General features: G+C 50.0%; 1 protein-coding gene across 3 annotated transcripts in view; it reads right to left on the bottom strand.

Annotated features, from left to right (window-relative positions):
• LOC116953469 (uncharacterized) overlaps nt 1–13,801 on the bottom strand; it is a 72,726-nt gene extending 58,925 nt beyond the window's left edge. The window contains exon 1 of one of the 3 annotated variants that reach the window (XM_032973696.2): nt 13,469–13,801. Coding sequence is in view for 2 of the 3 variants with exons in the window: in XM_032973695.2 (XP_032829586.2) it covers nt 10,349–10,519 (171 nt within the window). In the remaining variant the exon portion in view is untranslated. Of the gene's footprint in view, nt 1–10,348; nt 11,357–13,468 lie in introns of those variants that run through there. The other 2 variants (XM_032973695.2, XM_032973693.2) reach the window with 2 other exon arrangements.
• Nucleotides 13,802–15,245: the final 1,444 nt, after the last annotated feature.

Here is a 15,245-nt window from a genome sequence, read left to right as displayed (position 1 = left end):
GGCCCATGCCAACCGTGGTGCAGAGGAACGAGGCTTTTTTTATTTCTCCATTACAAAGCCACATGCCACCTGGTTGGATGGCCCAGAAAGTGATGTCGCACGTGTCCGCGCGATAGCATTTAAATGCTCTCTTACGCAGACCGCTAGCCGCTGCAGTCTTCAGCTGAGGAGGAGCGAGCGGTGAGCTCAGTGCCTGTCCACGCAAGAGGCTTCTTGAGACGGAGCTTGAGTGAATTCATTTCAAAACCATGTAAAAAAACAAGAATTTATTCGCGTATTGATTACCACGAAAAAAAACATTACTTTGAGAGGGAACTTTGGCCAGCTATGAAATAAGCTGCTGAGCCGTTGCTGTTTGCAAAGGGGTGGCCGGCCCCTCCCGTGCCAATGATGTGGTCTTGTTTAGTCTTGGACATGAACGCAGGAAGAGGCAATTTCGTAATACAGTGCGGTAATTGTCACGGAATTCTCCTAATCAACCCTGGCTCGCCCATTATCTCATTCTGTTCAGCTGACACACGAGAGGGTCGCGCAGCGGCGCAGCAGCTCGTGGCAACTGCGCTACGAACCAAGCCACCTGAGTTCGATTCCTGGCCAAGGGCGAACATCGGTGCCGAGCGATATCTGATATTGTCCTAGGTTCTGGATCCCCCTTTTACCAACCCGCGCTGACCAACGTGAAGTATGGTCAAATAAGCCTCCCCTCCATAACTGGAACAGCAAAAGGCTGAATATTCATAATAATAATTATTAATAGCTATGCAATTATAGATTGCAAATTATTATCAAAGTGGCTGAATGGGTATCCGAATGTCTCAGTGGGGAAAAAATGGAGCAAGGATAAATATTTTGGGTGCTTAAATTCGCCAGAGTCTCAAGGAACGTACCATCACATCCCATCTCAATCGTTCCAATGGCCAGCTATGGTTTTGTTCGGCCTGTGGGATCCTCTGATAACGGGCGTACATTACAAGGTTTAACACAGCACCAGTCTGCAAGTCAGCATCAATAGCTGTGTCTGAGTAGTGAGCCGGCTGGCTTTCCCGCACACAGCCAGTGTGTCTCAAGCGCGGTGGGGTTTCATGGCTTCGGTATGACCACCTACGGTTTCACAATAAACGGGATGGCAGATTAAAAACATCTTCACAAACCGGCCGAAATGCATCACGTTGCTGCTGTTCGTGGCGGAGACATCGGCACGTTTTGTAATATTTTTTTTTGCCAAGAAATCTGGTGATGGGAAAGGAACATTCGGCAACACGTGAATTGGACCCTCGGCAGGGTATGAATGTGTAGAGTACTTAATGGACGATGCCGTGGGTGCAATAATTAGCAACCAGTGCTGGTTTATCCGAGTAGAAAAGGTATTTACATATCTACATATGCTACGGGCCCCGCACTTTCAAGGGCCCCGCGCTAAATGCTTTCAATCTATCAATTCCGGTTCAGTGATTCTGCACTTGCTCTATTACTATAGTACTATACCGCCTTCAACTTTTATGAGCGACTGGGCGTTTGAGGTTAGCGATTTGTCGTTTTGTCTGGCTATATAGTAAATGAAAAAAATACAATTACTTTACTATGCAAGTAAAAATTTGTGTTTTAATATTTATGTGGTTTTTATTTATTTAGGGGCCCTTTATAACATCAAATGCTACAGGCCCCGCACTAGCTTCATCTGGCACTGGGTGCAGTGTGAGAGCTGGTTTTGACCTTCTGGGTCTCATCATTTGCAAATGGTGGCAAGATGTATAACTACCTCGCCTGGTATACAGGAGGTCGTGGGTTGGATCCCAACGAATTGGCTTATGTGGAAATCTAAAGCAGCCAAATACTCTTAAACGCATTTTTAAGAGTATTTGGTTTGGTCAATTTGTAAGAGGAGGCGAAACGCCCTCCAGGAGAGATTCATAGAGTTCTCTCTCTAGCGCGGGCTCCTTCTGCAGCAGTGGTTGTGAGCAAGGCAATTGCAGGGCCGCGCCTTTATTGTTTTCGTTAACAGTACTTAATGCAGTGAATCCGCAATGTGACGGCTATAGATGCGTGCAGCATAGAGGACGGCTTGCCAACCCTAAGGTTGGCTTTGTGCAAATCGTGGTTGTAGATTGACTCAGACCATCATCCCCCGGAAGAGGGGGGGGGGAGCTATAAAATGAGTATCGCATTCTGGGACGTCTGATGGAATCACGCGGTTGCGCTATTTGGGATGCGACATTTCCCCGCTGGGGCATAAAGAGGTTCCAACAGGCGGAGGGGTGAGCAATGCCAAAGTGCCCTCCCCCCTCTCTCTCTCTGGTGTTGGCGCTCTACATGTGGCTGTGTCAAGGCGCTGCATCCAGGGACCTGGCCGACCTACTGGACACAAAATGGAGAGACCATTTATCTCCCCTCATTGCGGCCGCCCCTCAGTGGAAACAAATGTACAACTCTCCCGTAGCCAAAAGCTGCGGTGACCTCCAGTGGAGGTTGGCACACTGCACGTTGCCATCGGCCGTTCGGCTCAACCGAATCTCGCCAGGGGTAACAGACTTGGTGCATTTCCTGCGGTGCCAGGGAGGATCTGCCCCACCAGTACTTACACTGCCAGCGGCTCAAACCAATGTTCGGCCTTTTGGGGGACATCTTCAAGAAACTGGGGGTGCCCTTCTACACATGTCGGTGATGTGTACGTCTTCTTCGAACGCTGGGGAGCCGGAAAAGCCCTCTGTACCAGCGTGGACGGCACCCCACGTGTTCACCTTCTGAACGCTCGCTCGTCACCGTGGCGTGCGCGATGACCACCACCATCACGTGACTTTTATTTCGTGTTGTGTGCGGTGCATTTAACGCCACAGCGCGTGGATTTAAGCGTTTATTTTCATTTGTGTTGCTGGTGACTTTGTGTATTTCATATCGGAATCGCCTCCAGTGCTGTTGCTGCTGGCGGCAATAAAAGTGGTTTAAACGTAAACAAAAAATCTCTCGTGTTGGCCAAGGGAAAAGCCCAAACTCCATCGACACGCTCACAAAGCAAGCGAGCTGTCCGCACAGCTGCGGTGCGCCGTCTGGTGGCTCCCGGGTGCTCGTGTGGCGCGGCGAATTGCAGAACGGTGACGGTGCCTGCGCTGTCGATTCCAGAGTCGAACCCTCATCCACGCTGGGTGGATGGAGAATGCCTCTCTCGCGATGGCGCACGAGAGCTCTCGCTGTGTGACGTGACACCGATCTCATCGCTCTCTCCCTCCCTCCTCTGGCGGTCGTTCCGTCACCAGCCTCGTCCCTCGGTCGTCACCCCAGCCCGGAGCGAAGTGTTCCGCCCGTGCTCAACTTTCCTTAACCGGCCGACGTGGGTGGTCTCTGGGCCCGAAGTTGTTCCCCGCTCTCGTTCGCTCCACTCCCCTCTGCCAATGCGCCACCGCTGGCTTAGTCCGACCCGGGGGTGGCTCCGCGCAACCATCGAGGACAGCGCACCATCAGCGCTGTCCTCCAGACAGTCTCGTCCCTTCATCTGATGAAGGCCGCTTGTGTTGTGGCCGAAACGTCGTGAGAATTTTATTGTGTTATTTTATTTTATCAATGTATTATTTTATTGTCATTCTACGTGACTTTGCCGAAAGAACCAAAGAAGATGAATCCTTGCAGTCACGAAAGCTTTAAATCGAAATTCGTCTGCGAGAACTTTCGCGGAGATTACGAATTCTCGCGCGATTCTCCACGGGGCAGTTGTGGAGCGAGCTGGAGAAGGAGACGGAGCGGTCCTCGACGACACACTACGCACAGAAACGCGCATCTTCACCGTGTCTCAGGGCCACGCTTCGGGACGATGTTTGAGCGAGTATGTGTTTTTTTTTAATTGACTCTCACGTGTGGGGAGGAAACCGAGGTGCCCGTAGCAAACCCCACTTCGTCGAGATGACGACACTGGAATTGACCTCACGCCACAGCTCCAAATCGCTGGGTGATTCACCAACTCCACCTGCCAGTCATTATGAACAGCCCTGTGCGGCGGTGATCCACCACCACGTGACGGATATCTCAGTGGAAGTACAAAACGAATCGTGCCTGCCGTCGGCACGATTAATTTGTGTTCAGGAGTCTACAATGAAGATTAAAAATAAATTCATTTTGTATGCACCCGCGCGATTCCTGACGTTAGGGACAAAGCGAGTACCTGCCCCCCACTTCCCCCGCCGCCCCCCCCCAAATATAGAAGTCAAACTTCGCCTATGAGGACGGCCCCTGGAGAGGAGGCGGACTTACCCGTGTTGGCACATTCACTGTGGACGCTCGGAATTTGAAAAAAAAATAATCGCGGGAAGTGTGAAAATCGAACACGCACACATCGCAGAGGGCAACTGGTCACTTTAAGATGTTTCTCTTGTTCGTGTTTTTGTTTTTTAGTTTGTTGCGGTTGCACCCGATTCAAGAGCCGAATGGCTCACAGGGCTATACCAAATAAATGAAAACTATGAAATGGAACTATGATGACAAACGCTGGCGGACTCCCGCATGGCGTTGCTTTGTGAAGCAAATCCAGGCGCGTCCGGCAGTCAAGCGGGAATGTTGTTGTGACTCTGATTTGGCGTTTTCGGATAGAGCCTTGTGACATTATAGTCACTTATGCTTCATAGTGATATAGACTTTATAGTGACATAGACTTCATAGTGATATAGACGTCATCGTGACATCATAGACTTCATAGTGACATCATCGACTTCATAGTGACATCATAGACTTCATAGTGACATCATAGACTTCATAGTGACAAAGACTTCATAGTGATATAGACTTCATAGTGACATCATAGACTTCATAGTGACATCATAGACTTCATAGTGACATCATAGACTTCATAGTGACATCTGGGACTTCATAGTGACATCATAGACTTCATAGTGACATCATAGACTTCATCCGATATCCTTAGACAGTTGCTTCATTCGAGCTGCTACAGGAATTATTTGGCACGCCTCATCCACTGTGCCCTATTTTGCTCTCACATATATTTGTAAATATCATCATATGATTACAGTAATATAGAGTACAATAATAGAGGATTATTGTGGATGGATTGTATTTATTTCAGGAGGGATGGCTCATTAAGCTGTTCGGATCTGTTTGATTTGCGTCCTGCGACGGTACTGATGTTATACAGCACAGATCTTAGTTACAATAAGGCGTTCCTTGTGCTAGTTACAATAATAAGGCGTTCCTTGTGCTAGGTACAATAAGGCGTTCCTTGTGCTAGGCGTGCCGTGCCCTCGGTGTAGTGCCTTACACTACACCGAGGAGTGTAAGTGCCTTACAGCCATAATCCCTACTCCACGAGTCATGCTGGCAGCGTCGATTTCGAGTGAAACGTAAAGCCCCGGGCTTGCGCAATTTCTCACGGCTTCGCCATCGTCTTCGGCCGTAGAGGCAAGCGGCTGCATGATTATTGAGTATGCGCCTGCCTAATGGATGTCCTCTGGGCGATCGGCGCAACTGAAATCACGTGGACAATCTTCACTTGTACGTCGTTTTAGCGTGCAGCCGTGGGCAGAGGCCAGCTTTATCTTGGGTGGGAGCCCCAGGATTGTACTCAGGTGCTGGCTCAGTAGTGATGGATCAGTGGTGATGGATCAGTGGTGATGGATCAGTGGTGATGACTCAGTGGTGATGGCTCAGTGGTGATGGCTCAGTGGTGATGGCTCAGTGGTGATGACTCAGTCGTGATGACTCAGCGGTGATGGCTCAGTGGTGATGGCTCAGTGGTGATGGCTCAGTGGTGATGACTCAGTGTTGTGATGCAGTCCTAGCATCAGCCCGTCTGTGGACAGTGTCGATCTTAACCCATTGAGGGCTCTAAGTAGAAATATATATTTGCGTTCTTCCCTCCCCCAACCCCACCCCCCTACTTTCGATTTATCAACTCGTAAGTGAGATGACGAAAGAGACAAAGACGAGAGATGCAGTGAGATAAGGGGAATGCAGGCACACACAAACAAATATATACGTGGTGAGATTAGAGAAGAGATATTCTGGTCAAGATAGAGTTGAATTGCCATTCATGTTAATTCGTTTTTATGTTAATCACGTCGTTAACAATCATCATTAAACTTCTCCCCAAGCCGGTGCCGCCTCTGAACAGACCACGGTTGTTAGGATTTGAATGTTAGCTCATTTTTGATCCAACGGATTTTTTTCGGTCGTGATTTATGAACCCCCCCCCCCCCCCCCCCCCACTTTCTCCCACTTGGAGCTGATCAAGGGCCATTAAGCGCTCTGCTTGGTTTACTTGTGCCGAGCGTTGCTACACCGCCTGTGAGTCACAGACCCACCTCACACTCAAACTATGTCTGGGTAGGGTGGCCCTAAATATGGGCGCAGAAGCACAGCCACGAGGCCGACAGGACGTGCCAGCGGTTCTTCCAGACTGCATTCCAACAGTCTGGTGATGAATTGATGCATACGTTCCGTTTATTTGACCAACACAAATACATTTTTTTTTACACAAGCCGTGGTAGTTTCGTTTAAAAAAAGCCAATCCACAAGTTATTTACTGGAATATGAGATTTAATTTTTTTTAAACTGATTTTTTGGTGTTTTGGGTGGATACTGGCGTGGGTGGGGTTATATCATGATAAAGCCGGCTTGCCAAAAGTAAATACGGTGATTATCCACATTAATGGCACACAGAGCGTGATTGATGTGGAAGAGTAGAATATAAATCTGCGGCAGATCGATGCTCCAGTCTTGAGATGGAGTGGTATGGGTGCCCGTTACGTGGTCAGGCGCGCGCGGAGTACAGTGTTAAGGTCATCTGTGCCTCTGCATACAATGTTGCGGTGCATTTGAACCAGCAACGCATAGCCAACGCGAATCTGGCTGTCCAAAGCCGTATGACCAAAGCATACCCTGTAGTGGCAAATTAAGGTTAAGCGCGCCACGGTGGCTAGGAGATGTCAACTACCACGCGTGGTACACAGGAGGTCGTGGGTTCGATCCCGACCCTGAAGCCTGCTGTATATTTGGAGTTTTCATGTCCCTCTCTCCCAATGGTCGTGTGGATATTTCTCCAGATCCCTCCAGTTTTTCCCTCCACATTTAGAATCAACATGCGTTTAGAGTATTTGGCTGCTATTATGAATGTCCACACGTGCTGATAAGCCCACTTCGTTGAGCTATAATTTGTGATAACCAGGTCGCTTCTGAAAAATACCTATATCGCCCAGGGGGCCTTACCTGGTAAAACAAAAAAAAGAGCTTTAGTTTAGTTTGGAGACGCAGGACCACCATTGAATGCCCCTCGGTTTGTTTGATCTTTGAGTTCAACAAAAAAATCCTTATCAGTAACACCCACGGGGGGGGGGGGGGCTAAATGCTAACCATGATTTTATTAAATAAACTTATCTTTAGATCACAAATATGTTCGATAGCCACGTCAGAGCGGTAGCTTTCGATGAGAATTTTTTTTCGAAAATGAAGGCTACTATGTTGGTATCTTTGAAAAGAGAATATCGCTTTTGTGTGGGTGGGAGCGGGGGGGGGGGGGCAGGCAATGTGATGACGTGATACATTTAGACAAGGTGAGAATACACAGGGTTATTTAAGTTATTTTAACAAATGTTCAAGTGAACTTGCGCGAACATCTACGTACCTGTGCAAATTATAACTTCTTCTTGTACTTCATATTTGTTTATACATTTTTAGTGACTTTGTTAAAATTTTCTCCACTTTGCACTCTGATGGTTTGTATTGTTTGTTGATGTCACCGGCCCCTGGCTGGATATCTCAAAAAAAAAGAGCTTCATAGCTCATCGGATTTCCTCCAGGATAAATTCGATTATAATTCTCATGTGTGCGTGAATTCTCTTCCCGAAATTAATTCAGTACTTTACCAGAAAAAATAAGATTACTGCCGTGATATTTTAACTTTCATCAATCATGTGTTGTTTGCCTACATACATTCAGGGGTTATCGGTCGAGTTTTGTGAAGAATGGATGTGGAGTGACTCCCCCAAGAAGAAGAAGAAAAATATATTATAATAGATACAACATGAATTTAAAGAATAAACTATAAAAATGTCTTACTCCAGCGCTGTCCTCCAGACAGTCTCGTCCCTTCACCTGATGAAGGCCGCTTGTGTTGTGGCCGAAACGTCGTGATTTTTGTTATTTTGTTTTTTACCTACGTGACTTTACCCAATAGAACCAATGTGTTGAAATAATTCAAAGCGCCCTATGGGTCCTGACTTTTGGGCCACCCTGTATAGGAAGAGCGGGTAACAACACAGGCCGGTACGTACCCAAAGTTATCCCCCACGGTCACCACTGGTGGCGTTCGCTAGCCCATGTGGTACTGACCAAACCCTCCGGCTCACGGGCCATGCGTCATGGCTTTAAAGTCTCCGGTTCAAACAAAACAACGGCGACGCATCTCCTTAAACTGCCCTCCCTTCGTTCTCTGTTTTATGGCAGCCCAGCTCTCCGTCAGGAAGGCGGCAATGGACATCACCGTGGCTGCCATCTGCTTCAATCACGGGGAATGCGTTAACGCGATCAACGTGCGTACGAACGCACGCGGCTTTCAGGTGGGGGGCGGGGGGGCACGCGTGCGTTTTATTGGTACGGATCGCTGCTGACACTTCACGTTAACGGCTCTCGGAAGACGACATCAATGAGCTGTGGATGCGTACTGCGCGGCTACACGTACGCGCCATAGCAATGGGGCATAGCGACACACACACACACAAAGTGCGATGTGTTCGCCGGCCACGCACGATACGCTGGGTGCGACACGGGCCGCATGCGTGTACTTCACATAAATGACAAACGAGACGTGTGTACAGCAATGCACGTGACGGATATCGCCTACAAGCTACAAATCTGATGCACGTAATTGCACAGCTATTGATAATAATCACATTCAGTATTAATGGCAGTGCCAATAATTATAGTAATGATTAGAATCAATTGCATAATTATTGACATTATTATTTATGCACGCATATAGTTTCAATAATTCATGAACATGTTACGCATTTTTGTATTAATATCAATAATATACAGCCATTAGTCAATCCACCGATGGGTTTGGTCATGGGGGAGGTTGTTTGACCATGCTTCACCGCGCTAGTCAGTACGAGTTGGTGCAGGTAGGGGGCTCGGACAGAACCGGTTCGGATTTCACTCGCGACTGATGATGGCCGTGAGCGGGAAGCGAAACTCAGGTCGACTGGTTCATAGTGCAGTGCAGTGCACTAACCACTGCGCCACCACTCCCCGTCTCGCATATTTGAAGTAAAAAAAACATAATAATGGCTCGCACTGACATAGGGGGCACAAGTGGATGGCCCAGCTATGACGCAACAGAGATGAGATGGGTGCACGCGTAGCCAGGTAGACTGCCCGGAGCGATGCATGTACGGTGACCGATAAAGGGAAGGAGAGGATACGGCGATTACGTGAGTGACTGCTATTGTTTGGCTGGAACGGCTGGGGTGATTGCGAAGGCGTGGGTACCTGTGGAGGGTTGATTGGGCGGTGATGCAGAAGGGTGACACGGGTTTGTAATAAGGGAGCGCTGGGACGATGCTTGGTGGAGGGGTTATACACAGGGAGGGAGGGGGCGCGCTACCGTGATGTGGAGGGCTTTGGATATGGAGGGAATACGGTGAGTATCTGTTTTACGTAGCAAGCAGTTTAATTGTAGATCTTAAAATTGGATAGATGCCGCGATGCATCTTTGTGGTTCTTACATGACATGTTGGGTTAAGCGTTCACATACGCACACACACCGACTTTCGCTGCGATGGTCAGCTGGGTCTTATATATTTTTTTTTTTTGGCGAGTGGTGGCTACCACTCATTAAGAAATAATGTCACGAAGTAGGAAGTTGTGTTTCCGTGGCTATTACGCATGCAGTTATTCAGAGTGTTTAACACGGTCATTCTGGCTACGGACAACACTTTCTGTATACAGGGATTGCTCATATCGGGAGCCCACTAATCCCAAACTCCCCATGAGAGAGATTTTCCGTAGCTCGCCCCAGGACGAAATGAATCCCTGAATGAGTGTGTGGAAAGCTATGTACAAAGACAAATGTATCCAGTATAGCCTTTAACCGGCTGTTGGGGGCAAGTGCTGTTGGCGAGCACCTACGAAGGCCGGCACCGACACAAGAGAGTGGGTGGGTTGCCAGCGCCACGCCCGATCGCCTTTGTCTCCCTAGTGGCCACGTTCACACAGACTCATTTGAGGCGGAGTCGACCTAGGGGAGGCCCGGCACCGTGTCCGATAATAATCGTCACCTGGCGTTGGCCGTGATCGGGAGTCGAGCGTCAGCTCGCCGGGTGCGTATCGCAGGGCGCTAACCCGCCACCCTTACCGCTCCCCCACACCGCAGGGGTCCGTCCGTGTCTCCTCCCTGTGCCGTGGCCATCTTCTCGTTGTCATTCAAACCGCGTGGCAGATCCATCGGCCAGCCCGACACGCGCGGGAGGAATTCCCTTCCCCCCCCCCACGCGCGCGAGCGCAGTCTACGGGAAATCTGCGGCATCCGCGTGGCGGGAGCGGGCGAGGGATTTTTTCTCGACTCGTCGCCGGTATAGATCCACGGTTCTCTGAGGCTCCCGTCGCTGGCTGCAGCCCTGCAACGTCGTCGCGGGGATTCTCAGAGGGACGGTAAAGGCGCAGCTCCGCAAATGACCCGCTCGCGCGACTGCCGTCGGTAGCGGGCGCTCGAGAGTAGCGAGTGAGAGCCCAGCGAAGAGGGTGTTTTGGCCTACTCTTCCACGCCGGCCAGACCTCTTTCCCTTTTTTGTTTGAAGAGGTGGGAGCAGAAACACTTTTTACCCCATCGCACGCCAGGACGCGCTGCTGCAGCACGGTCCTCTCTGGTGGAATACGAATGAGACCACTGTGCCGTATTGACGCTGTGATCAAAGTGTCACGTAATTGGTTACTCACACACACACACACAGCGGATTGTCGGACGCACCTCTAAATTTTGCTTCCAAATACAAGGCTGAGTGGTGGGTGGGTGGGGGAGGGGGCGTCTTATAATCCGTTGAAGATGAGACGTGTGGACATTAACGTGTAGTAACCTCAGAAATATTGCATGTACGTCTCCCCTGTGTCCGTACCGCCCTTCAGCTATCCACTGCTGGATGAAGGTCTTCCCCCCCCCCAAACCCGTGGGTTAGTTTGACCGTACGGCGTCGTCCTCGCCACCACTCCGCTGTCAAAGCGGATTGATGAGAAGCCTCGGTCCAGTGAAGAAATCCCCGTGCCACTGATGATGCCCCTGGCCACCCGGGGGAGGGGTGGGGGGAGGTGTCGAACTCGGGTGGGCGGTCAGGTTTGTTGCGGCGTGCTGGGGGTCGGCAACCAAGATCACGAGAGAAGAGGAGAGACTTATTTTCGAATTTGCTCAAACAACCCCCTCCCCCACCTCCCCCTAAAATATTTCAAGAGCCGTAATGCATATGACTATGAACTAGATTACGTCACGAAGCGGTTTTCGCGGAGCCCCCCACGGCCCACGGCTGCAGGAGCCGCAGGCTTCGCGATCCTCCCCACCACCCCCCCCCCCGTTGTAGCAGAAATGCGCTAACCGCTGCGCCAACGTTCCACCACCCCCCCCCCCCCTCCCGCAGCGAGAAATGTGCGTGCGTTGAACTTGCGCGACAATTTTTTGTTTGTCGTAAAACAACAACAAAAAAACACGCACAACAAAATGCATCGGATGTGATGTTGATACAAGCGACTGATTCGCGCGTCCTGTGCACCGATTAACTGTGTTTATTCTTGTGGAGCTTAGGGGTTGGAGAGCCCCAGGTGAATGGCACTCGCTCTGCCTACGAGCGTTGAGCATTCGATTCCCGTTTCAGTTTCATGTATTAGGTATATAGCCCCGTGAGCCATGCGGCTCTTGACTCGGGTGCAACCGCAACAAACAAAAACATAAACAAGGAACATCTTAAAGTGACTACGCGCAACAGAAAAAAAATCCAGGAAAAAGCGGCGAAGTCTTCCAGAAGAGAGAGTAACTTTGTCCGTAGGAGCGTCCATTCATTCATTCATTCCTCGCTCGCTCGCTCGCCCAGCAGTGAGGTGGGGGTCTCGCTCAGCGAAGCGCGATTCGTTACCACGGGCATCCCTGACGATCGTGATTCGCCGTCCTCTGCCGTCTATCCACTGCTGGATGATAGCCGCCGCGCGCCAGTGCGGGTTGGACGAGTGGAGAATGTCTCTACCGTACTTACTTTAAGGTCGAGTATACCTAGGGGAGGGTGCCCACGACCGGTTCGGATAGCGGTCGCCACGGATGTTGGACGTGCCCAGGTGTCGAACTCAAATAATCGATACAACGAATATCGCCATTGCTAACAAGCGACTGGCAGCTGATTCAGTCTGTGGATCCTGATCTGTGTACTTTAGGCTCGTACAAACAATCCATTGCATGGAGAGTGTCTTGCTGCGAACACACTAATGCAATTTCCTCCACCGAGAAACGAAATCAAACAGACTGCAATGGAGCAATACCACGTTAGGGTTTTTTTTTTTAAATCAGAAGCAGAATATCTAATTATACCGGAGGAATCCGCACCTCCGATTATCAAGGTTGGCTACGTACGAAATAAGTGCGAAATAAGTTCAGCATGCATATAATGCGATGAGCTATAAAGCGCTTTTTTCCGCAGACGTCCAGTAGTTTAACAGATATCCATTAAGGACATATTTCGCTTGACACGTCCTCTCATTCACGAACATACTCCACGTCATCCATGCAAAGGTGCATCACACGCTAACGTCCTGCACACTATTTTACTCGCGTACAGCCAATCACGAATGAACATGTCAATCGCGAGTGTGCAATAGCAATATGCTTAGTCCACCGGTCCCGTGAACCTGTCTTAGACGATAGCATTACTCTTTCTTGCAAGACAATTAAATCAATATGCTTTGCTCAAGTTACATTCACTTGCCCGACATACACATTGCGTACTGCAGAGCATTATTATGGCTTATGCGCAAAGGTCTTCCGTTTAGACATATACTTCCATGTTGCCGGTACAAGCGCTGTTAACGAGCACATTAAGGCCAACACGCAACACACGGCCGCCTTTGTCTCTCCAGTGGTGACGTTTACGCACGGCACTAGGTAATGCTGATTTTGAGAGTCGGTCGACCTCCCCGGTAGGATCGGTATATGCAAAGTCTAAATATCACTCGCCTCTGGCGGTAGCTGCGGCCCGGAATCGAACCCAGGGAGGGCCGCGTTCGTAGCGCAGTGCGCTAACCACTGCGCCACCGCCACCCCGCACACTCCGCCGAATCTGCCACTTACAGGCAACTTTTCCACCCCCCTCCCCAAACATTCATTTGTACAAACAATGCACGCAGCGACATCCCGACGTGACATCAGCAATTCAAGTCCGCATTAAACCAACAAACAATGTGAACGGGCCGACGTGAGTGAGTGAGTGAGCGAGACGCAACTTACCTGGGTCCTTTTTTTTATTTGTTAAAAAATGACAAAGCCACTTTTCGGAAGTGCCCTTAGAATCCACCGCTGCTCTCTCTCTCGCTCTCTCTCAAAACGTTCATGCAAAAACTGCACGGGTGGTCTCAGCCGTCGAGATTAGGGAACTTCAACGCACGGCGTTGAAGTCGATGATGATGATGCTGCTGCTGCTTGCCGATGCTGGTAATTGGAGTGCTGCTGGCCGCTGGCTGTGGGAGACGAGGGAAGGGGCTTGGTTCAGAAGCAGACTCGCTGCTCGCAAGCCTCCGAGCCACTGCGCCGTGCCGGAGCTGCCACCGCGAGGTATACCGGCTGCCCTTTAGCCAGGGTGAGAGGGGCGGAGCGTTTCTCCCTGCCTTGTTGGAGGGGAGGGGGGGGCTCCTCGCGTGCAGTTGTGCGAGTCTGCGTGTGTGACGAGTCTGTGTGTGTTGCACGAGTTTGTGTGGCACGAGTTTGTGTGGCATGAGTTTGTGTGACACGAGTCTGTGTGGCACGAGTTTGTGTGTGTGGCACGAGTTTGTGTGGCACGAGTCTGCGTGGCACGAGTCTGTGTGGCACGAGTTTGTGTGGCACGAGTCTGCGTGTGTGACACGAGTTTGTGTGGCACGAGTTTGTGTGGCACGAGTTTGTGTGGCACGAGTCTGTGTGGCACGAGTCTGTGTGACACGAGTCTGTGTGGCACGAGTCTGTGTGGCACGAGTCTGTGTGACACGAGTCTGTGTGACACGAGTCTGTGTGGCACGAGTCTGTGTGACACGAGTCTGTGTGGCACGAGTCTGTGTGGCACGAGTCTGTGTGGCACGAGTTTGTGTGGCACGAGTCTTTGTGACACGAGTCTGTGTGGCACGAGTCTGTGTGACACGAGTCTGTGTGGCACGAGTCTGTGTGACACGAGTCTGTGTGACACGAGTCTGTGTGGCACGAGTTTGTGTGACACGAGTCTGTGTGGCACGAGTCTGTGTGGCACGAGTCTGTGTGGCACGAGTTTGTGTGGCACGAGTTTGTGTGGCACGAGTCTGTGTGGCACGAGTCTGTGTGACACGAGTCTGTGTGGCACGAGTTTGTGTGTGTGGCACGAGTCTGTGTGTGGCACCAGTCTGGCTACGTGCGGTGCAAAAGAAGTTCCACGTATATACAAGGGACGATATGAATTGGCGAGACGTATTAATGGATCGTGGAGCGGTGGTACAGTGGTTAGCGCATTGCGCAACGAGCCTGAATCTTACCTGGGTGAGATTCCTGGTCACGGCTAACATCAGTGGCGAGTTACAGTAGCATGTCTAAACCAGTCCTGCCCTCTCCTGACACCCTTTTGACCATGCTGCTCTGACCAGCGAGGTGAAGTATGGTCAAACATGCCACGTAACTCCCACTGCGTGGGAAGGCATTTTATCCAGCAGTGGATTGACAAGAGCGAAATAATTAAACTACAACATTTTAAGTGTCCTATACCTGCGTACGCAGTACCTGTGAATAAAAATAATAAATAAATAAACACATTAATTGTTTTATGCGTCCGAAATAACTGCATCATTTGTTTTTCGTCAAGTTTAAACAAATTATTGCTCTGTGTGGGAGCGTGTGTAGGTGTCCTTGTGAATACGGGTTATGTCACTGATGTTCTGTCACTGCCCAACTTTATTTGCAACAGGCGGGCACTGTCCCGTATTTGTTCATGTCGCGCGTGTGTTGGGTTGGGTTAAATATTTTTTTTTACTTGGTCGGCAGTGTGCGATATTTCAAGTTCTGCATTACG

This window comes from Petromyzon marinus, chromosome 52 (assembly GCF_048934315.1).
Source record: "Petromyzon marinus isolate PM22_M1 ecotype Great Lakes invasive population chromosome 52, UKy_Petmar_22M1.pri1.0, whole genome shotgun sequence".
Taxonomy (NCBI): Eukaryota; Metazoa; Chordata; class Hyperoartia; order Petromyzontiformes; family Petromyzontidae; genus Petromyzon; species Petromyzon marinus.
Note: the sequence above shows the minus strand (reverse complement) of the source record. Positions and strands in the feature narration are given on the sequence as shown.